Source organism: Carettochelys insculpta, chromosome 7 (assembly GCF_033958435.1).
Source record: "Carettochelys insculpta isolate YL-2023 chromosome 7, ASM3395843v1, whole genome shotgun sequence".
In the NCBI taxonomy this organism is placed as follows: Eukaryota; Metazoa; Chordata; order Testudines; family Carettochelyidae; genus Carettochelys; species Carettochelys insculpta.
Genome location: NC_134143.1, coordinates 7,645,063 through 7,668,310, shown reverse-complemented (window position 1 = coordinate 7,668,310; position 23,248 = coordinate 7,645,063). Strand labels below are relative to the sequence as shown.

The window sequence follows — 23,248 nt, the reverse complement described above, 5'->3', positions numbered from 1 at the left end:
TCCACCTCATCTGTGTCCGATACCTCTGAGCATTACCATCTGTGATGTCTCTGATCTTTCTTAGCAGCTGTCTCCACTCCATGTCCCCCCTCCCCTGGGAGGCTTTTTAAATCCAAGGTGAGATCTAGTTTTATTTCACAGCTGTGTGTGTCTAGATGGGCACATGTATTCAGCGTCTGTGAGAACTACAGCACCACTGACCTCGACTCATGATCATTGTACCAAACGAGGCTTCATCTTATGAGGTAGCCTTCCATGCCCCCAGTGGGATTCTGTTACTCATGGCTGTCATTCTGCTCCCGACAGAAGAGACTTTTCTCCTTCTCTATTGTCGTGGCCTCTTTTGATCAGTGCTACTCAACAAGATCAGCTATCAAACATTCCCAAATATGAATGTGTATTTTCTCCCTTTTTTTTATACAAAGTCAAACCCAGTGCCGATCTCTTTGTCAACGATGAAGGTGACTTATTCATGGAAAAGCCTGAGGTAGTCCCTGCAGCTGTCAGTAAGGCCACAGAGGGCCATAAAGAATCCATGACTGGGAATAAGGTAATGTTAGAAGTGGATTTTTCCACTGTGCTCATGGAACTGGTCTTCCAGGAATAGTGAGGGATATTCTGGCTCTCTGCTAGAGTTTATTCTTCAGAATAACAGGAATGTGTTTTGATTCAAGGCTTAGTTTCCAGATAAGCCTCAGAGCTGGCTGGGGAGCAGCTTATGTACCTTCTGCACCTCTGTGACTTGCTGGGCTTCCCTCCAGAGGTTTCCTGTGCTGAGGAAGTTGGTCTCTGGGAGCCTCACCGAGGCTTGAAGTCGGTTTCCTCTATTGTGACCATGGTGTCTCTCTTGTTTCTCCTCTTGCTCTGTAGCAGCTGGTGGAAGCTGACTGTGAAGCAGAGCCGGGAAGAATTTCCTGGCTGAACGTAGTTTCTTTGCCAAAAAATAGTTTCCGGTTGTCCGAAGTCGTTCTCAAATTTGGGTCAAGCTTAGCAAATAATTTTGGCTGGCTGAAAATGAGGAAAACAATGTTTTCAAAAGTCAAAATGAACTCATTTCTACACTTTGTTTCCAAACAGCATTTTTGTTAGAAATTTAGTTCGAAGGAGTTAAAATTATGTAAAAAGGCTGAGTGACCAAACAAGAAACTAAAAAAAAAAAAAAATCACACACATTTTACTTCTGGTGAAATGTTTCATAGCTTCGGGTTAGAGAAGTCTCTCCACCGGCTATTTTATCTCCATGTGGATGTCTGGTTTATCCAGAAAAACAGAGTCAAGTTGTGCCACGGAATCACTGTAAGAGCTGCATGTTGAAGTCTATGGGAATTGTATGTAAAATAATCTTCAACTAGTCCTCACGCAGCTGAGGCTCTGCAGAAAGATCTGCCTTAAAATAAAGGGGGTGTTGGGTTCTCTAATGCTTGGATAAGCATTTTCTAGGTTTTGGCCATCCCTTTTCAACAGCTGGGGCACTTGGTTGTTGGCTTGCTAAAGAGGAAATGCAAAGTGTGCCGTTTACATTCATGTAAATGGGAGCTGATATGTTCTTTTGAAGGGTCAACCATCTTCCAGTGAGGATGTCAAGTCTTTATCTATGCTGCCCAAAACCCAAAAGGGCCTGTTCTCTGACGAAGAAGATTCTGAAGTAAGTGCTGAATTCAGTTTAGATCAGAGGAGAGGGTGTTACGGGGTGCAGGCTGCAGTGTGACTGCATTTCTGCTGCCAGGGTGGTTAGAACCCATTCCTGTTGAGAGAGGTCTCAAATCGTTGCTTAGCTACGAGCAGGATCTCTGGTATGTGGTTCCCCCAAACTCTCTCAAGCAGGAGCAGTGGGTTTCACCCAACATTTTCCACCACACTTTAAAAGTTCTATTTTGCACACGGTCAGAGGCACAAGAGAGAAGGTTCAATGAAGTGAAAAAGGGAGGAAAGAGTCTCCAACCTTGGGATTTGCTTCTGTAGGTGTAGGGGTCATGGGAGCTCTTCAGTGCCTGTCTGGCTTCCCAGTTTAGACCTGCCCTGGAGCCTCCAGAGAGTCCCAAGCGAAGTAACGTGCTCACTCTCTGAGTTGGGCAGATGTCTTGAGTCGGGCCCCCAAATCAGTGACCTGTCCTGAAAGTGAATCTCTGGTTGGTGTGGTGAGGCTCCATCATTTTTATCCTCTTCAGTAGTACACCAAGCAGTTGTTTTAAATGAATGCAATGTGCGTATCGTTTTTCTGGGTGGTTAAGCCCTGCCGCTCTCATCAAACTGTCTGGCCAAGTGACTGTGCTTGGTCCTAGCAGGACTTGTTTTCATCGAATCAGACGCCGAAATCAAAGGGCACGTTGCTACCTCCTGGCAAGTCAACCCTAAAAGCCCCACTCTCTCTCTTCGATGATGAGGATGAAGAGGTAAGTGACCTTCACTCGCATGAGCCACATTTTCTCTTCAGCCCTGTCAGTGAATTCTGTGAGCAAGGCAAGCCAGTTACAAGGGCAGCTCCTCACATGCTCGGGTCTTTGTGCCATGTAACGCTTCACAGTCTGACTCTTCCTGTGACAGATGCAACCGTAATGTTGCTGTGTGTTCTTATAGACCTCTCCATCCCTGGAGCTAAAGCAGAGTCTGTCTCCTCACCCTTTTGGAGAAGGGGAAACTGAGGCACGGTGACTTGCTCAGGTTACCTGGTCACTGGCACAACTGGTGTGCTGCTCTCTGGGATGGGCTGCCTCTGTAGGGAGCAGTAACTATTGACAGGTTCACTGTATTCTTAATTTAGTGTTTCGTGATTCTGCCCAAAAGCCACTGTTCTAGGTGGCTTGCTCTTCAAGAGCTTATAGTCTGTCTTCAGACACCCAGCCCCTATAATATGCTAACCTGCTCCCCATCAACTCTGGACTGCAACAAGGTGTCCACAGATTGTGGCAGGCCAGAGGCCTATGAACGTTGTAGAACCCTCACCAGCAAGCACCCTTTTTCCAGCTGCTGTCTTGTCCCCTCTGGGAGTGATAGCAGACGCTCCCCATTGCTTAGCAAGCCAGGAATTCCGGATGTCCAGCTTTTGCCTAGTTTCTCACCAGGAATTCAAGTTCAACTGGAAATCTTCTAGGGGGTTTCTATTTTTTCCTCCGTTGACTAGAGCCTGGCACATGAACAAGTCCCAAGTTCACCAGTGTCCTTTTTTCCTGTACAGTAGGCCACATGACTGTTGGAGATTAGGATCTTGGTCTCTTTCCCAGATGCCAGCAGTGCTTTGTCTTTGCTTGCCTATCCTATTGGAAGAGGTCCGTCCTCCATTCCTGTACTGCAGAGAAGACAGCTATGTGTAGCTGTCTGCTAGGAGATCTGCTGAGCAGCGGGTTAGAAAGACCTGAACTGTAGTAATGAGCTGGTCAGGATATGGTAGGACCCATGTCCCCTGTGATGGAGAAATTTTCTCTGAAGGCCAAGTCAGAGAAGTGATAGGGATCAGCTGGTAACTTTCCAAGGGCAATGTCCCTCTTTCTCAGATCATAAATAGGAGTATCTCTCTTGTTTGTCAGGAAAACTCCCCTCGTTTTGAGGCGCTTTGAAAGTACAGTGCATTTCTGAAAGCTCTGCCATAGATAGCCAGTTTCATCACTGTCCTTGTCTACCCCAGGAATTCACTACAACGCAGCTCTGCTGCTTTTAGTACAACCTGGTGTCTAATGTGCCTGAGCCCTCTGTGCATTTGATTTTACTGCCATGAAGCTGGCTACTGGGGCATGAGGCATTGGCTGTGTCCTACATGAGGGCAGCAAATGACTGTGTAAGGGGAACAGTAATGGAAATTGTACATGCTAGATGCAGTCTGCAGAGAACCGCTTCCAAAACTGGGGTGTGGTCTTCAAATATCACTTCCCAGCCTAAGGGTGAAAAGCTTGGTAGAAGTAGTACTTATCTGCATGATAAATCTGAAGTCCCCAGCAGAAATAAATTCTGGAATAAAAGCTAAATCCTGCTGTGGGAAGTCCAGGTTAGGGAGAGTTGGTGGGAGTCCTGGCCAGCAGGTCCCATTGTGGGGCCAGATTCCCATCATAGCTGGGCCAGTTGTTTAAAAGCATTGATACTTTGAGGCTTTTTGGTTTATAACTTTTCAGTCAGCTGCTCCATGAAAGCTGAAGCTGTTTTCCTTTAAGTAGGTTTTGGTTGAAGTGTTTGTTTCCTTAACTAGCTGAAGGTAGCTCTGCCAAGAAACAAATGATGTTAGGAACCTGAATGCTGCTATACACCAAGTTATGTTTCTTGACTTTAATATTTTTAGGATCTCTTTAGTACTCCGCCTGCCAAGAAGCCACAGTCGAAGCCACCCCCTGGGAAAGCAAAACAATCAGAGTCCCTCAGAAGCACTTCCGGTTCATTGTTCAGCAGTGATGAGGAGGTATTGTCATGCGAGATGCATTTCAAAGGGGGTTATCAGGTGTCCTGCTCTCCAAAGGTGAAATGTTCAGTAGTGCGTTAACTGTGATGCGCTCGAGTGTGACATGCTCCATGCCTGGGCTGTGTCCACAGACAGTGCTCCTTCTGGCTGATGTGTAGCTATCAGCTGAGGGGGGCAGGCTCTGCCCTGTCTTTTTTTTTTTTTTTTTTTTTTTTTTTATTTTTATGGTTGCATGCGCCATGGGACTGGATGGCAGATGTACCGTGGCTGGGAAGACTTGCTGGAGGTACACAATAAGTATCAAATGGAAAAAGACACATCCCTGCTCTGACCATGGAGGGTGACTTAGAGGTGACCTGCAGAAGAGTCTATGCTACGTTACTGCTAGAGGGCTACTTTGCAATTAAAGAGGGCCTGAAAGTTTTGGGGCAATTCGGTTTATTTTGAGAGCTATGGGGGGACTTGGAAAACAAGATTTGAGCCATCTCTGTGGGTTGGGCTAGATGGATGATTCAGATACATGGCTTGGGAGCTCTCCCAGCCCTTAATTAAAGAGTTGGAGGTGTTGAATCCTTTATCAAGATTTGCAGGCAAGTAGGTCATGATGACACTTTGTTACCTTGACTAAGTAAGAGGAGTTTTGTGTATTTTTCCTGCGAAATTCATCTGATTTCAGTGCTGCTATAGTTCCTATTCTAAAACAACTGGCTCTCCAACTAATCTAAACTGTCTTTTTAAGATTGTTGAGACATGAATATCTGGTGGGTGTTTTTTTTTAAGCTCAAATTTTTAAAAAAATGTTGTTCAGTTGTGTTTTTATTGCATCATTAAGTAGGAAAAGGATGTGGTCTTTTTCCACCTGCAGCCCTATAACATTAGGTGCAAAAAGGTACACTGTAAGCATGAAAACAGAATATATGTCTGGGATTTGCAGTATTCCAGGCCAATGCAAATTTGGAGTTGTGTTTTGGAGACAGTGTTAATATGTAAATAGCTTTGTCCCAGGAAGAGACAGGGATGCTCTGTTAAACTGGTTGCCTGAGGCTAGGTTAACAGCAGAGGTGTACATTTAACATTTCTCTTCCTGTCTGAGCCCATTGCTCTCCAGCTGAGGCATGTCCAGTACACTTGAAGTGCTAATGTTGTATTCAGGATGAAACAAAGCAGCAGAAATGTAGCACTGTAAAGACTAACAAAGCGATCATTTTGTTTGTCTTTAAAGTGCTACATTTCTGCTGCTTTTGTTTTGTTGGAGTACAAACTAACAGGGCTACCTCTCTGTTAGTATTCAGAACAGTCAACTATTTTGCTAAGGCGGGTGGAAAAACTGCCTTAATCTTGCAGTTAGAAGTCAGGAAATGATGCAGTGTTGTTACTAATGTTATCTCGGGGCACAGTTTGTGTGTTTCCTCGCTCCTCTGTCTAATCATCAACAGTTTTCAAGAGCGCAAACTTCTCCCTTCTGGGGCTGCACAACATACGCTCACAAAACCAGCTTCGGGCGCAGAACTCAGAGTTGCTAGGACTCATTTACATCTGCACTGTGGAGCCAGCTAAGCAGGAGGGGCCTTGGTCCTTCTGAGCCCTCACGGGTATAAGTTCTATCAATGTCTGGCCTGGTGTTTGTGTTTAATGCATAGGTGTAAAACCAGATGCTCCAGGGAAGGAGTGCTTATTCTGCAAAGCTGGCTGAGGTAGAAGAAACTGGCTGAAACGACCTGTAGAAGTAGATGTGTAAAAGAATAATTTTTTTCTCTCCCCCAAGGACCACTGGAACATCAGTAAGCCCACTAAGTCAATTTCTGAAGGCAGCCAAAAGGGGGAACCTGCAAAACCTGGTCGCGTAGCAGATCCGGTGAAGGTGGTGAAAAAGACCAGCCTCTTTGAAGAGGATGAGGAGGAGGATTTATTTGTGATCACAAAAGACAGGTGAAAAAATCTTGACTTCAGAGAATGCGTTTCTCTCCAGTCTGTTGGTGCACACTTACCTGGTCCAATAGCTGGTGAAGGATCAGATGGGATTCCCTTCCTGACGTGACAGAATGCCCTGTTTCCCCAGGCGGTGGAGGTGTCAACCAGTCATCTTCAAATCACTGTTTCCTGCTGTGCGTTTCTGCAGTTACTGGTGATCAGTAGCTGTGCCGGCTGAGTGTTTGTTTTCCAGGTGGAGATTACGGTTCTGGTTTAGATCAGGGGTCTCAAATTCAATTGACCTTTACAGCCAGTCCTCACATCCTCCTATTGGGCCATCGGGCACCCTTCCCTGGCAGGGCTCCAGGTGAGGGTGCCAGAGGAGGAGACCTTCACGTGTTCTGCCCCACTCCCTGACATCTTCCGGCCTGAAGCCCCACATGCTTCTCCTGAATGACTTAACCCCTTCCCTGCCCAGGAGCCCCCAGTGCCACCACTGGTAGTACCAGCGAGCTAGAGTGGCTTCTTTCCGCTGGCTCTGTGCCACTGCCAGCACATCCTTGTGTCAGGGGAGGTGTTTTCGGAGCTGTCCTGTCCATAGGGCAGTGGGCATGGCCCACCCGGGCCCTGCAGCGGTTGACCCAACTGTCCTATGGATGGGATGGTGCCCCATACTTGGGTTAGCCTGAGGCGCCCTGGTGGGCTGGGGTTGGCAACATGAGTCGCCCTCACTGCCCCACGCTCACTGGAGGGGTGGGAAGAGGCAGGGCGGGCGTGGAGCAGGGGCTGGCCTTGCGGAGGAGAAGGGGAGGGATGCACCTCCCACCACAGGTGCTCATGTGCCAGCAGCTGTGTATGAGTAAGACTGTGGAACTGCTCAGGCTGCAGATGGCCTTGGGCCATGAGTTTGAGACCCCTGCTCTGTTGAGTGGTGCCTTGGTCTTCTTTCTCCACAAAGTCCCTGTCACATGCACCCCACCTTGACTGAGGGGAGGACGTTGTGCTGGAAACCACAAAACTGTGCCTGTGTTCCATGCCAGTACTGTAGTCATAAAGGCCACACTGGGTCAGACCAAAGGTCCATCCAGCCCAGTCTTTTCTTCTGACAGTGGCCAATGCCAGGTGCCCCAGAGGGAGTGAAAAGAACAGATAATCTTCAAGTGATCCCTCCCATGTCGCCCATTCCCAGCCCTGACGAGACAGGGGCTAGGGACATGATCCCTGCTCACCCTAATAGCCATTGGGAGCTGTCCAGCACTGGAGCCCTGGTGTGCTTGGTGCTGTACACAGAATAGTACAGTCCCTACCCCAAATACTTAGCTTGTGTAAGCAAGATGGATGCAGGGAGAAGGAAAGAGGTGAGAATGAGACTCCTGTGCTACTGAGGTTAGGAGTGGAAGCAACCTGCCCTGTCAATGCATATCTTAGGATGGACTGAGGTGGAAGATGGTATGGAGCAAATGGATAAACTAAAGAATAATAGGTCATCAGGACCAGATGGGATTCACCCAAGTGTTCTGAAAGAACTTCAGATTTGAATTTATCAAACTCCAAAGTATGTATAAACTATCATTTAAATCACCTTCTGTACCAAATGACTGGAGCATAGCTAATGCAATGCCAATTAAAAAAAAAAAAAAAAAAAGGGGGGGGGGGTGGGGGGGTTCCAGATGTGATGCTGGCAATGACAGGCTGGTACGCCTACCTTCAGTACCAGGCAAACTGGCTGAAACTACAATAAAGAACGTAATCTTCAGACACATAGATGAACATAATTGGTTGGGAAAGAGCCAACATAGTTTCTATAAATCATGCCTCACCAATCTACTAGAATTCTTTGAGGAAGGGTCAACAAGCATTTGGACAAGGGGGATCCACTAGTTATAGTGTACTTAAATTTCCAGAAAACCTTTGACAAGGTCCCTCACCAAAGGCTTTTAAACAAAGTAAGTGGTCATGGGATAAGACCTCTTATGGGTTGATAGCTGATCAAAAGGTAGGCAGTGAAGGGTAGGAATAAATGGTCCTTCTCACAATGGAGAGAGGTAAATCATGGTATCCCCCAGTGGGCTATTCTGGGACCAGTCTTATTCAACAGGCTAAATGATTAGCGAAGAGGCAAAATGAGTAGTTCTTGTATCATTTTCAAAAGATGTGTAAGACCCAAGCACACTGTGAAGAGCTTTAAAAGATCTCACAAAAGTAGGTGACTGGGCAACAAAATGGCGGATGAAATATTGTAATGATGATAAATGCACGTCGGAAAACCTGATCCTAACTATATATAATGTGGTGGGATCTGAATTAGCTGCTTGCACTCAAGAAAAGGATCTTGGAATCATAGTGGATAGTTATATGCTAATGTTTGCGCAGTGTTTAGCGGCATTTGAAAATAAACAGAAAATACTGAATCGTTGAGAAAGGGATTGAGAAGACAAAATAGCAATTGCTTCTCTAAACCCAGGATGCCCTCACATGTTGAATACTGCATGCAGACGCAGTCATCCCATCTCAAAATAGATATATTGGGATTGCGAATGGGCTTCAGGGAAACACAAATGATGTGGGGTATGGAACACAGTGTGGGGAGACATTCATAAGATGGGGGCTTTTGAGCTTAGAAAAAAGACAACTCAGGGAGGATAGAATAGAGGCCTATAAATGACTAGCCTGGAGCAAGTAGATTAGGAAATGTTATTTCCTCCTTCTGATAGACACAGGACCTAGGCATCACCCTCTGAAATTAATAGGTGGTGGGCTTAAAACAAAAGGAAGTATTTTTTTTCCACAAAATTCAGTCAACTTGTGGAATTACTCCAAAGAGGACGTTGTGAAGACCAAGACTATTAACAAGGGTCAAAAAACATCTAGATAAGTTGATGTAGGACAGGTCCATCAATGACTATGAGCCAGGATGGGCAGGGATGGTGTCTCTATCCTCTGTCTGTCAGAAGCTGTGAATGGTTGACAGGAGATGGATCACTTGATGACTGCCTCTTCTGTTCGTTCCATCTGGCACACCTGACATTGGCTTCTGTGGCAAGACAGGATACTAGACTAGATGGACCTTTGTTCTGACTTAGTAAGGCCATTCTTTTGAGGGCAAGGTTTACCCAGTCCTGAGCTTCTGTAGCTTAGAGGAAACCTGGTGCTGACATACGTTGTTTGGACTTTGTGCTCTTCCATACTGTGTCCCAAAAGAGGACAGTCTTCAGTGGTGCCATTTGACCAGTTAAACATGTCTGTTGTGCCTGGATCTTTCTCTACAGTCAGAGGAAGCACCAGAAGGCCTCTCTTCTGTTCGAAGAAGATGCTGTTGATGGTGGATCCCTCTTCAGCTCCCAGCCAGCACGTCTTTCCTCAGCAGCTAAAGGCACAACGGTACTTCCTTTTCCTACTTACCCTGAAAACAGCTGATTCACTGATGCACAGAATTATAGCAAGGCAGGCTTCTCCTGAACACATTAACCAGGGCCTTCAGGTGAGAGGAGTTGTGACCAAATTTGTTTTAAATAATTTAAGGTTTAAAACTACTTGGCCGCATTAGGTTGAAATTATACTCTGAAATGGAGCTGAAGGCTGCCTTTGCTGGGATACTGCTCTGAGTGTTACTGAAGGGTTTGAACGGTCCTGCGGGGTGAAATCCTGCTCTGACTGAAATCAATGGCAAAGCTTTCCTTGACTTCAGTAGGTGCAGGATTTGGCCATCTCTGGCAGAGCTAGCAAACTCTGGTTCTCTGTCTCTGTCTGTAGCTCCCCCCATCCCACTCTCCATATGGTTTTCGGCTATTGCTCAGGTTCCTATCATCCCTGACCAGAGTGCTGACCATGGAGATCTCCAGTAGTAAACTGCCACACAGTGCCTTCCTGGTGTCAACCCCAAAACGCTTCTTTGAACAGCGACCATTGAATGGACTCCAGCCTGCTGCGTAACAGCCCCTAAATCTCTCCTTCTCCCAAGCCCACTTGCCATATGTGGACCACTGGTTTTACCCATCTGTTGAGCTACTCAGAGCAAGAGTAGCCCTGCCTAACTGTTTGCTGTCCCCTGGAGGCCAGGGACCCTAGCCCCTCATAGATCCAGGCCTTTTAGACGCACCTTCAGGACACTTCTTTGCCAGTCCCCCATGTGTGAATAGTAACGTCCTTTAATTTTCCAGGAAAAACAGAAAATGTCTCAGGTGCCACCTTCATTATTTGAGGAGGAGGAAGAAGGGGAGAATCTGCTGGACACATCAAAGACAAAACTGGTGGAAGAGAAGTTGGGACATTCAGAGGAGCATAAGGCAGTTCCTGTGACTGGAAGAACAGAGGTTGCAGGGCAGAAGGAAGAGGAAAACGTAAGGGATACTCTTCAGAGACAAGTATCAGCGGGGTAGCTGTGTGAGTCCGTATCCATAAAAACAAGGAGAAGTCCTGCGACACCTTTACAGACTGACAGATTTATTGGAGCATAAGCTTTCGTGGGCAAAGACGTGCATCTGACAAAGTGGGTCTTTGCCCACGAGAGCTTATGCTTCGATAAATCTGTTGGTCTATGAGGTGCCGCAGGACTTCTCGTTTTTTAGAGGTTTGGCAAATATTCTCTCTGAAAACTCTTCAGTGGCGCATTTTATAGGATCCTTCTTGAAACGGCCGATCGCTCTTCTGTGCTGAGCAGTAATCGTGCCCTGTTCCAAAATCAAAGTTGTAACCCCCTTTGTTGGCCACCAAAACGGCAAATGGAGTAATTGCTCTTTAAAAAATGTTCCCATTTGGGTCATACGGTGAAATGCAGCCCTCCTTTCCACATGTGAACCGGGTGGGCTGCATTAGCAGCTGTGCGTATGCAAATGCTTTGCATCCAATCCAGGAATGGCTGCAATGCTGTTGAAACATTGTGTTCACATGCGTCGCACTGGAGTGTCCATGGGTGCTCAGACAACCTAAAACCCTGAACGTTTCTGCTTTTGGCAGCAGGGTTTGCTGGCTGAGATGGTCTTCAGTGTACTGTTGGAAAGAGGTTGGGCAAATATGGGCCACTCACAGCTACTGTGTTGAACAGTGAATGTTGTGGGAATTATTGGGCAGTGATTTTCTTGATACTTAATGCTGCTAACAATCTGTGTGCTTGTGGAAAACTACTCTGAGCACCTAAATTTCTGCTTCAGAAGATTCCAATTACCAGACTAGATGCACGGCTCCTGGAAAGCAGCCCTCTCTGGATTGGAGCAGAAGTAGCCAGGCCAACCCCGCCCCGATGCACAACCTGCTGTTTGTCAGCAGGAGGTTGAAGGCTACTGATCCAAGCCTGAGCTCTAATGCAGGAGGGTCATCAAATCTGTGATGCTCCCGCACCCCCTAATGAGTCTGGCACTTCTTCATTTACCAGGGAAGGCTGGGTGCATTCAGCTGTTTGCCATGTTACTGGATCTCACAGTTCTGAAGGCATCAAACATCCAAACCGAGATGATCCAGCAAACCTGCACCAGCTTCCAGTTCCTTTTGTCTTTACAGTTGGAGCCTTTCTCAGCATCGCCTTTGGGGGCCATCAGTCACTCGGATCTGTTTGTGGCCACTCCGCCGCCGGGGGAGAAGGAAGCGAAAACTCGGGTGAAGAATGTGCTGAGCTTGTTTGAGGAGGAAGAGGAGAAAACGCCAGATCAAGACGTCAGTAAGATGGAGCAGAAAGAGATGAGAAAGGTTAGCGAAGAGCAGACTGGCTCGCTTGCAGAGCTCGTTTCCTCTAACCGCCCTCTTGCAATGTTCCTGCCCCTTGGTTTCCCCTGCTGTCCAGAACAGCTCTCCTGGGTTGCTGCTTCAGGGGATAGGATCAAAATTATCTGGACAAATTGGAGAAATGGTCTGAGGTAAACAGGATGAAGTTTAACAAAGACAAATGCAAAGTGCTCCACTTAGGAAGGAACAATCAGTTTCACACGCACAGAATGGGAAGTGACTCTCTAGGAAGGAGTATGGCAGAAAGGGATCTAGGGTTATTGTGGAACACAAGTTAAATATGAGTCAACAGTGTGATGCTGTTGCAAAAACAGCAAACATGATTCTGGGATGCATTAACAGGTGTGTTGCAAGCAAAACATGAGAAGTCATTCTCCTGCTCTACTCTGCGCTGGTTAGGCTTGAGTTGGAATATTGTGTCCAGTTCTGGGCTGCGCAGTTCAAGAAAGGTGTGGAGAAATTGGAAAGGGTCCAGAAAAGAGCAACAAGAATGATCAAAGGGCTAGAGAACATGACTTACGACAAAAGGCTGAAAGAATTGGGCTTGTTTAGTTTGGAGAAGAGAATATTGAGGGGAGACATGATAGTAGTTTTCAGGTCTCTAGAAGGGTGTCATAAGGAGAAGGGAGAAAACTTGTTCTTCTTGGCCTCTGAGGGTAGAACAAGAGGCAATGGGCATAAACTGCAGCAAGGGAGGTTTAGGTTGGACATTAAGAAAAAGTTCCGAACTGTCAGGGTGGTCAAACACTGGAATAAATTGCCTGGGCAGGTTGTGGAATCTCATCTCTGGAGATATTTAAGAACAGGTTAGATAAATGTCTTTCAGGGATAGTCTAGACAGTACTTGGTCCTGTCACGAGGGCAGGGGGCTGCACTCAATGACTGCTCAAGGTCCCTTCCAGTCCTAGCATTATATGATTCTAACTCAGCAGAATGATGCTAGGAGGCTGTGTGTGTGTCTGATAGTAACCAAAACACTATGTTGTTTTATACAAAGCTGCCTGAGATTGTCCTGGTGCATGGAAGCAGAGCTCTGATCCTGAGCTGGCTCTGTGATTTGTTGTGCGGGAAGGGCTGGGAATGCAGAGCTGCTTCTGATACTTCCCTTCACTCCTTCCCCAAACTGGAGCAGGTGGATCTACCAACTGGAGCAGTTTCCCATTCTGAAAGGGTAGCTTAGCTCCGAGCTGCCTGGACATACGCAAGAGGCGTGCAAATTTGAGGGCTTGTCTCAACATGCAAGTTGCACTGTGTGACTGGTGTTTAAATCTGTTTGTTTAAACTAGTACAAAACTCGATGCGTTGATTTTAACCCTGTGCATTTATATCTGTGCATTTCATTGCATGCTGCAGAGGGCTTCGCATTTAGTTAATTTGATTGGATTCGTTAAAGCTGCACCTGTGTACGTATAAAGATCAGCCTGGCTTGCATTGCAACCTGTTAGCTTATGAGTGTGGTACTTCGGAGCAAACTGATAGTGAGGTTTTGCACCATTGTCCATGGGGGGTTTCTCTTTCTGTCCTGCAGCCCGCTGAGATGAGCTCTCAGTCCAAAAGCACTGGAGTGTTTCAGGATGAGGAACTTCTCTTCAGTCACAAGCTGCAGAAAGACAACAACCCTGATGTCGATCTCTTTGCCAGGCCCAAGAAATCCGGGGTGAGTTCTGACCCTTTAAAAACGGAGTCTGTGAAATGTACCGATTGTGAAAACGGCTTGTGGCTGTTCTGGACAAGAACTCCGCCTGCCAGAGAGAACAGCTGGTAAACGTCCCCAGTGAGGTGAAAACCATCTTTGCATGTGATGCGTTCTGTCTTTGTTTCAGTCTGCAAAACTCCCTGGGAAGCTGTCAGCTGGAGTGCGGCTCTTTGGAGATGATGATGCCGACGATCTCTTCAGCATTGCTAAGGCAAAGCCTCCGGTATTTTCCTTTTTGTTGTGAACACCAGCTTCAAAAGGTGCAGAAAAGGGGAGGTGGGGCAGTGATATAGATGAAGTGAAGTCAGTTGTGGTCAGAGTAAAACTTGTTCAAGTGGCTATTGGATCAGTGGAACCGTGCTCAACACATCCATTCCCTGTGTGTATTCAGCCTCTTAACAGCTGATATTAGTGACAAATGCATTTTTATTGCTTGGGGTATTTTTTAACTTCTGCTGAGTCATCCAAGCTACAGGAGAATGAGCTGGACTCTCTCCCTGTGCATCACCGATGATACAGACTGTTCCAGTCAGTCACAATTGTGCGCTATCACAGGGCAGTAGGGTTGCCCTTCTGTCTCCGAAGTCCTGACTTATTTTGCAGAACCTAATTTACAAAGGTGATGCTGCGGGAGATGGAAAGAGCTCAGCCCTGCTCTGGGATCCCAGGACAAGTTTGCACTCTTGACTGTTCTCAAGATTATTGAATAAGCTGAGCCCAATTGATATGGAAAAGAGTTCAGAAACACAGACACCCACAATGCTCACCTTTTCCTCGCCTTTCATCCAAGAACCGCACTTGCCATCAAGTAGCCCATGCGCCCTTTTGAATTATTACGCTCTGGCTAGAACTTTTTTTCCCCTAGAGCAACTGACTTGTTTGGGAAACTAATGGAATCAAAATCTGGACCTGGCTCAGTTCTTTGACAGATCTGGAAATTTGGCAGTAGGAGGAGTCTAATAATACCTCCCACTCAAATCTTAATTATGGTGTAAGCAAAAATTACCTTTCTTTGGCTGTCTGTGTGTGTGTGTGTGTGTGTGTGCGCGTACGTATGTACACACACAGATGTTATGGTAAAGTTAACAGTCTTAACATTAAGATGACTTTGGGGTGAGGAACACACACAAATCTCTTGAGGTCCCTTCTAGCCTTAGAGTTTTATATTGGCTCTTCACACTCTCTGACGTCTATTTGACTGGCAACTTAGTTGCATACTAGGGGATGAGTTCTCATTTCACACCTTTGCTCTGAAGAATTTGCTTCATAGAGCTTGTGTGTAACTGGTGACTGTTTATCAATGACGCCATTAACAGCCATCAGTCATAACCCTTCCTGTAAGCATCCACCGCAAGCATGACTGTTTAGGCTTTTCCATGTGGGACTTCTCCATCCCTAACCTTAGATCCCTCGTCTAGTGATCCAGTCCTTATCTGTAAGAGATTCACTGGCTAATGTAACTTGCCAGTAGTTGCCTTAGCACATGATTCAGAAGAAGCCTTCTCCCCTGAAAATTGTCCTTGGAAACCTTCTGCAGGTTGGCTTAATTTACAGTCTTAGGTTGGCTTTAATGACATGCTCATTTTGGTAGCAGGGATGGGTTGGCAAAGCAGGATTCACCTTGTTAAACTCCTAGCCTTTCAGGATGCATTTACTAACTTTTCAGTGCTGTTAGGCTTGAAGATATACAGAACCCCTTTTTCTTTAACTTTAATCTTATTTTGTCTCAGTCCATGAAATGAGCAAAGCTGTAAAGTCAGTAAGAGCAGTCCCACCTTTGAAGTAATAAAAAAAAATTGCCACGCTAATTTGGAGAAGGGTGCTCTGAACTAGTAGTCACATCCAGGGTCATATTTTATCAAAATCATGAGCGTTTGGCACTTCACGCGCTTGTTTTGCGACCCAGTAACAGATCCAGTCTGCAATGAGGACTGTGTGTATTCACCTTTTCCTCCTGCCACCTTGTAGAATTGGGTTTTGTCATAGTAAGTTAGCTTTTCACGAGGTTAGCAAAGGTTGATCCGCATTCAGAAGCGGGAAAGGGATAAACAGCATGTGGAAAACTACTGTCTTCTATGTGCACATAAAAGAAAGCTGTGATGTAAAATATTTTTGCAAGCTCGCTTTTAAAATAAATCTTCTAATTTCAGAAAGTAGCAGAAAAAAAAACAGTGGTGAAAAATGACAGCTCTGGTCCTTCTGCAGAGAAGAGTAAGGGTCTGGAGAATCACCTGAGTGCCAAACAAGATGAGGTACCTAAAGCAGGAACCACTGAGGTAAGCACAGAATTTCAGTGGTTTAAACAAGGCCCAGGGGGAAAAGGTTGGTTGGTTTTGTTGTCAGTGAAAATTGATAATGGAGACTGACTCTTCATCTTATCCATGGCTGAGCAGAGTGACCTGCAATGACTCATATAGAAAATACATAATTGTTCCCATGTACAGTAACTCATCTTTGAGGAACTGGGTTTAAAATTGATTGATTGATTCAGAAAGGTGGTGTATTACAACCGCTTTGCCATGGTATACGTGCAGGGCTTTTTCTGTGGCAGAATGCCCCACAATGGAGTTCCAGCACCTTTTTTTCCATTAAAACGTCAGAAATTTTCACTGCCAGTTCTGCGGCAGTGCAGGAACTGGGCAGAAGCCCCCACCACCCCACAGCAGCCTGGGGATGGGGCAGAAGCCCCTGCTGGTCCCACAGCAGTGTGGGGACCAGGGCAGGAGACCCCATTGGTTCTTTAGCAGCATGGGGACCAAAGCATTAAAATTGAGCACCCTAACCCCTATGAGGAATCATCAGACTTGTGTTCTGGCACCATTTTTCCTAGAAAAAACACGCTTTATACATGAATGTACCATGTACAGGGCAATGGAGAATAAGGACCCTTGGCTCAATGATTCAGTGGAAAAATGAAGGTTTATTGACCTTTCCTGTCCTGTTGGCAAAAAGCTCAACTTCTCTCATACCAGAGGTTTAAAGCATGGGTAAGGGAAGAAGAGACCTTTAGCCAGTGACACCGCACCCTCGGTGTGTTCAGCATCCTCTCTTGGATATGTCAGCTGTTAAAACTCCTGCTGGCCCTGCAGAGCCAATGCAGCTTGGGGGCGGGGGAGGCTTATTCTGGCTTATGCCTCAACAGAATTGTCTATGGATTGCAGCCGTAGCTCTCATATGACTCGAGGGAGGAGCTGACAGTGCGTGTCCAGGGCTGGCGGTTAGAAAGCTAATCCTTTTACTTGTAATTTTGAGCATCTCTGATGTGGAGACACTGAAGCCTGGTCTGTACTGCAGATTTAGGTCTGGGCAAGGCAGCGTACATCAACTAGCTCCACTGCCTCGAGAGGTGTCGCGCGGATGTTGGTGTGGTGAACGCAATGCATGGAGTTAGTTCCATATCCTGTTGGCTTGGGAGGCTGACAGCAGGAACCCCAGGCCAGCTGTGCTGGGGCTGATGGCTCAAGCTACTGGCTGAGTACAACGCTCACAGTTGGTCTCCCTGATACCAGAACTGACAGCCTGTCAGCCGGGCACTGGTTTCCAGCTACTGGTGCTCCCTTCCCGCTGCCGGTGCCCTCCTTCCACGAATAGAGTGCACCCGTGGAGGCGGCTCACCCCTGACAGAAGGCACAAACATGGACATAAGCCACCGCTTTAATTACTGCGGGGGCTGTGTGTTGGCTTAAGATGATTATTTTGTAGCATAGACAGGCCCCAGGAAATAATGTTTTTCTGGTTTCTGTCCACCGTTGCTGTCCTCCTCTCTGTATGGCTGCCAGTCTGGACAGACTGAACAGCTGGACCCAACAGGCTTCTAAGCTTCATGGTTCTGGGCAGTGACTTCTCTTTCTTGCTCCCAGTCTCTTGGGAATGCTCCCAGGGCATAGGGCAGCAGAACTTCACAGTCTGGCTAGCTTTAGGTCCCCAAACCAGTGCCCCAGCCCTCCTGAGTCCCCAGTTATTTAGACATATCCCCTGCTGCCTTCCCAAGAGTTGCTCTGGCTTAGGAGCTCTAGTTGCCTAGTTACTGTTCAGGGACCACATGGCACTAAGCAAGGCTCTTGGGCTGAGCAAAGGGATTTCTTTCCTCTTCCCCAGTGGTAGGGATCTGTAGGAAGCAGCACGCTCCTGAGGGGAGTTGCCTTCAGTCTGATCTCACCACTCCCATGAGTCATGGGTTTGGGCCAAGTAGTCCTTCTTGGTGGTCTTTAGCTTCCATGACATAGCAAAACCGCACCCTCTCTTTCCATCTCTATTGCCTGTTTCCCACATGCTACAGCTGGGTGGAGAGCCAGGCCCATGTCACGTGGTCCAGAGCCATTCTGTGGCGATGGCCCTGGATTGCTCTGTCACAGCTTCTCAGACCCCATCTGTCCTTGGAGAATCAAGGCTTCTCCAGCCCCCTCCGTCTGCGGTGGAGATTCCTGTCACGAGTGGCATGCACCAAACAAATCGGGATTCACAGTTTGGCAGGGATGCACCTGCCCCCAATCCGCATGTGGGGTTATTTCCAGGGTAGTCCCAAAATATCACACGCTAACCGCTACTTTTTTAGAGTCAAAGTAAATGGAACAAGGAACAAGAAAATGGCTTGAACTGGAGTGTTGCCTGGTGACTGGAGAAGCTCCTTTAGCGCTGCTGTTTTTCAGCTTGAAGATTAGTGATCTACTGTTTCCTCATGCCTCCAGGTGGCACAGCTAGTTGGCAAAGCCAAAATTGGGTATATTGCAGCTTGGCTTGTTTCAGGACCTCTCTGCCCAAAGGGGAAGCGTGAGGGGCAATGGTGGACGGATTTGAGCCTGCGTAAGCTTAAAGGGGGATCTGAAAGCCGAAGGTGCCAGGCCAGATTGCAATGGTTTGAGGCTGAGGAGGGGCTTGAGGGTCTGAGAGCAGCTGTGTGGTGAGGGGTAAACAGGGATGCATGCCAGCAGGATCTTTTTCAAGCACCCCGAACTGTTATCAAAGATGTGGCTCCTGACTTGACCGTACCCTGTGGGTCATCCATGGGTGTGGGGAGGAGAAAGAGGGGGTGACCAGTGCGCCCTGTAAGTTGTGCAATTCTGCGGCTGCTCAGGAGCAATTCAGACACTGCCCAGCTGATTAGCAGAGTGTCCGCAAGTAGGTTGTGTGTTTCTCTTGGTGGTGCACATTCACAGGTGCCTTGGTGTGTAGAAAAAATTATTCTGCACGTGAGTGGGGAAAAAAATCTGATGAAAGCTGGAAAAGATTAGTGGGAACATTGGTGACAAATGCATTGAACACAACACGGCAATAAGGAGTTTTGGGGAGGAAATGGAAAGAGGAGAGGGAATCCTAGGCTGTCAGAGGTGCAGTTCCAGGGAAAGATGTCCGCTTGCCTCAAAGAGAAGATAAAGGCAGTCATGTGGGTGGCACCATTGGTGTGACAAGGTGCCATGTGGGAGGAGGCGAAGGGAAGTCAGCTTAGGTTTGCAGACAGGAGCTGTATGCTGTCAGGCCCTGGGGACCGGGGAAGATGCGTGCATCCAGGGGCCGTAGGGAGGTGATATTAAGGGTTAACTGTGCAGGCTTTGGCAATGAGAAGTGCCATGGTTAGAATTAATTGTGCCTTGGAAGGTCCCTTCCACTGCTATTGCTGAGCAGTCAGAGGCCAGAACTAGCTCCTTCCCCGAGGTATGTTCAAATCCAGACTCACTCCAACTGGCGTGACGATTTCCCCCTTGTTTGTCCAGCTGATTTTTAATCCAGTGTAATTTTGTGCAGAAATCCACAGGTCCTGCTCCTATTAAAACCAAAGAGCCCTCATCTCGGATTGGAAAACTACAAGTAATGATTTTACTGCCATTTTCCCCCCCCCCCCTCTCTCTCTCTAACAAAACAAAACAACTCTTCTCTGCCTCACTAACGGCTCTATATTTTTTAAAAGTATCCTTTTTACTTCCTCATCTTCTCAGGCTTCTTTCCAGATGCAGTTGCTTTCTATATCCTGCATGCTGAATGCTTGTTTTCTTGTGTTCTGTACAGAGGTTGGTTCTGGGCAGCAGTTTCCTCTAATTCTTCACCTGAGGGTGCAGGGCTGTTCTATAATGCAGTGTTTCTCAACACTTTTTTGAATAAAGTACCCTGTTTTTAATAAGGTCTGTTGCGCGCGCACACACATTTTGTGTAGTCCTAAAGTAATCTGAGGTCTCAAAACAATTGCCATTCAACCTTTCCAGATTACTGTACCCTTTGCAGGAGCCAGATTTGTTTTGTATACCAGCAAGTTACACCTCACTTTAAAAACTACTTATACAAACATGCAAAAATATCACAGCAGACGACTACTGAGAACTTGTGACTTTCTACCATTTCATCAACTAAATGAATTGGAGTAGAAATACTGTACATACCTTTCAACATCTGGCGCATAAAGCAGTGGGGGAAAAAAAGGCATTGTCTGAATGTACCAACTTGACTAGTGTTTTTACGTAGCCTTTTGTAAAACTAGGCAGATCTCTAGCTGAGTTGATGTTGCCACTGGAAGACCTCGGTGTACACCCAAGGGTACACGTACCCCTGGTTGAAAAATGCTGCCCTAACACACTAACTTTCTTCAGCACTGTATTTCTCAAGCACGTACAGAGACTTGTTGGCCGGTGGGCCATGGCTGCTCACAATTTGGTATTGTGGTACTCTCTGATCTGAGCCCTATTTTAGGCTAAGTGCTGTACAAACCATGCGGGATAGATGGAGGGAGGGGAAATGGAGGCTCCGCAAGGTGGAATGACTTGGACGAGGTCAGTGGCAGATCTAGAACTTGATAAAATCGTGGAGATTAGGTCTTAACAGCTATTAGCCAGGAAGGGTAGGCATGGCGTCCCTAGCCTCTGCGTCTACACTAGGTGATAAATTCCAATTTATTAATATTGGTTTTGTAATTCTGGAATGTATAAATTTGAATTTGACCATCAACTCCCCACCTGCTCCTCACAAAGTGGACTTATTGCTGCCACACTCAATTGGTAAACTTTGACTGTTGCAGTAGTGCACTGTGGGAACCTATCCCACAGTTCCCTCATTCCCGTAGCTTTCTGGGTATGCTCCCTGCTCTTGACATCATCTTCCCCTATTGCATTTTCCACATTCCCCTCCCGGGCTAAGCAAATGTCTGTTTTTCCCATCAGAAGGAAGGCAAAGTAGGACATCCACAGAGATGACGAAAAAGTAGCTGAATTCTCAACTGGCCATCCACTGAGTGTCCCCCGCCCTTCCGGAATTGCATCAGGTCCCTGAAAATAATACAGGAGCCCCAAGAAGCTTGAAGAAAGAGAAGATGATAGGGAAGCTTTAGAAAAAGGGGTTGCTGAGGGGAGGGTCTTTGGCTTTCCAGTTCACTATAAGGCTTCTGTGCACAGGCTGTGTTCTCACTGAGTGTCCCCCCTCCCACGATTACATCCGCTCCCTGACAATAACACAGGGACCTGGACTGTGTTCTCCAAGGTAAAACAAAGCGGATAGAAAAATCTAGGACAAACGTTTTTTGACTTCCCTCTCGCAACACAGACATTGGGAACAGGGGCGATGGCAGTGAAATATCATACACCAAACTTATAACGGAAACAGGAATCTCAGCTAGCTCTTCTCGCACCCCTCCAGCCCCCGCCCCCAGTGTTTGAGGGGTTAAAGCATGAAGACAGATAGGAAATCTTTTTTGCTAACATTTCCTAAGAGAAACATCAAACCAGGTGTTTGCAGTGGACAGCAAGCTCCTGAAAATATTTTTGGGAGATGTGGGGGGTGCTGTGGTCTGTGGCTGCAGAGCCCGTTGGAATGTTGAAGTAGTCGAAGTAGATCCCCACAACTATCATAGCCGCTGGGGGACACTTGCCCCCTGGCAGCTGCAAGCCCCTGAAATTCTTTCCCACCCTTGGAGCCCTAACCGCGTGCAAGCCAGGACGTGCTGCCTGGCAGCATGGTCAGCACCAAACAGTAGGCGTGTCCTCTATTGGGTCGGGGGCTAACCACGTGATGTGGCTGAGTGTGGGAAAGACCCCAACTGTGTGGCTTCTGTAGGGGAGGGAAGAGGGTTTGCGTACAAGTGTAAACTGCTAAGAAGTTTCTCAGTGTCTTATGCAAGCAGGACCCCCAGAATAGCCTTGCTGCAACACGGTACAGCGGGGCAGCAGCTGGCTGTGGGCAGGGCAGAAAAAAAATAGCGAGTGTAGAGAGACAACCATGAACTCCCTGCAGGGGCTATTTGTAATGGGCGGATGTGCCCACAGTAGTAATAGCAAAGAAAGACCTTTCTCAGTCGCTCGTACAAAGGTGAGCCCACAGCCACAGGCTTGCTACTCCTGCTTTGAAATTCAGTGTTCCTGTTACCTAATTCCAGCGCACCCGAGAGCAGCAGCCAGAGTGGAGCACTGAGGGGCATGGTGGGTTACATACCGAGCGCCTCTGGAGGCTAATAAACTTGATTTTAAGATGTGGTGCTTCCACACCAGCCTTTAACCAAACTTTTGAACTTGACACTACACCCAGCAGATACCGATGTTATTGTAATCTCAATGTTAGTGCTCCCTAAATCAAGCTAATGGTATTTAAAGGGGAGACAATTGTGTGGGAATATCGAGCTAACTGCCTTAAATTTGAATTTGTCTCGTAGTGTAGACGCAGCCTTTGTCAGAGGCTGGGAATGGACAACAGGGGAGGGATCGCTTGACGATAGCCTGTTCTGTTCGCTCCCTCTGGGGCATCTGGCATTGGCCACTGTTGGTAGAAGGGACGCTGAGCTAGATGGACCTTTGATTTGACCCAATGTAGCTGTTCTTATGTAGAAAAGAGACCCAAACTGTTGCTCCTTAGCTGGGGCCCCTCCTACTAGTTCATTCTATCTCTTTGGTGCTTATCAGTCTCTAAGGAAACACTAATGCAATTTTGCTCATGGATTTTTTTTTTTAAAGGCTAATTTAGCTATTAACCCAGCAGCCCTACTACCCGGTGCCATTCCAAAGGTTTCCGGCGTGAAGGCAGCTTCGCCAGACTCTGAAGCTCCCTGGCATGAACCTGATGGCGTACGGAGTTCTGGACCCTTTTCTGCCGCAGGAGGCAGTGAGGAGGCCGGTGTGAGCTTTGATCGTCCCATGCAAGCGGATACCTTACACAGTGCTAATAAGGTAATTGCTGTGCATGGGGAATCAGACGCATACAGAAAGGAGGAGTCCAGCTGATATCAAAGCTCAGTAGAGAACAGTGTGTTTTGAGCAGTAGTTAGGTGAGTTATTGTCCACTTGCTGAGTCTAACTTAGTGGCATGGGGAAAGCTGAATTTTCTGGATAGTTGAGGAATTAATCTAATTTGAATAAACTTGCCTAGTTTTCCGTTCCAGGGCTCTGATTCTGCCAAGAACTTAAGTACATTCTTTGTCAGTTGGTTTTGTGACGTTAAGTACTTTTCCTGCATGTTGAGGTGTTTTGCTCCATTGGGCTCTAAACGTAGAGGGGTTTTCTCTTTTAATAACACATTGTTTAGGCCACAAGGATAGCATCTGTGCTTCAGCACAACTCTTTGCCAGACCT

General features: G+C 46.9%; 1 protein-coding gene across 5 annotated transcripts in view; it reads left to right on the top strand.

Moving 5' to 3' along the window:
• The window catches only part of WASHC2C (WASH complex subunit 2C), a 57,146-nt gene that overhangs the window by 22,348 nt on the left and 11,550 nt on the right, over positions 1–23,248 (top strand). The window contains exons 15-27 of one of the 5 annotated variants that reach the window (XM_074999886.1): positions 426–550; positions 1,556–1,645; positions 2,286–2,393; positions 4,268–4,384; positions 6,150–6,313; positions 9,565–9,676; positions 10,456–10,635; positions 11,792–11,977; positions 13,542–13,670; positions 13,837–13,932; positions 15,860–15,985; positions 19,452–19,514; positions 22,634–22,846. In XM_074999886.1, coding sequence (XP_074855987.1) covers positions 426–550; positions 1,556–1,645; positions 2,286–2,393; positions 4,268–4,384; positions 6,150–6,313; positions 9,565–9,676; positions 10,456–10,635; positions 11,792–11,977; positions 13,542–13,670; positions 13,837–13,932; positions 15,860–15,985; positions 19,452–19,514; positions 22,634–22,846 — 1,709 coding nt within the window. Of the gene's footprint in view, positions 1–425; positions 551–1,555; positions 1,646–2,282; positions 2,394–4,267; positions 4,385–6,149; positions 6,314–9,564; positions 9,677–10,455; positions 10,636–11,791; positions 11,978–13,541; positions 13,671–13,836; positions 13,933–15,859; positions 15,986–19,451; positions 19,515–22,633; positions 22,847–23,248 lie in introns of all 5 variants that reach the window. The other 4 variants (XM_074999887.1, XM_074999885.1, XM_074999889.1 and 1 more) reach the window with 4 other exon arrangements.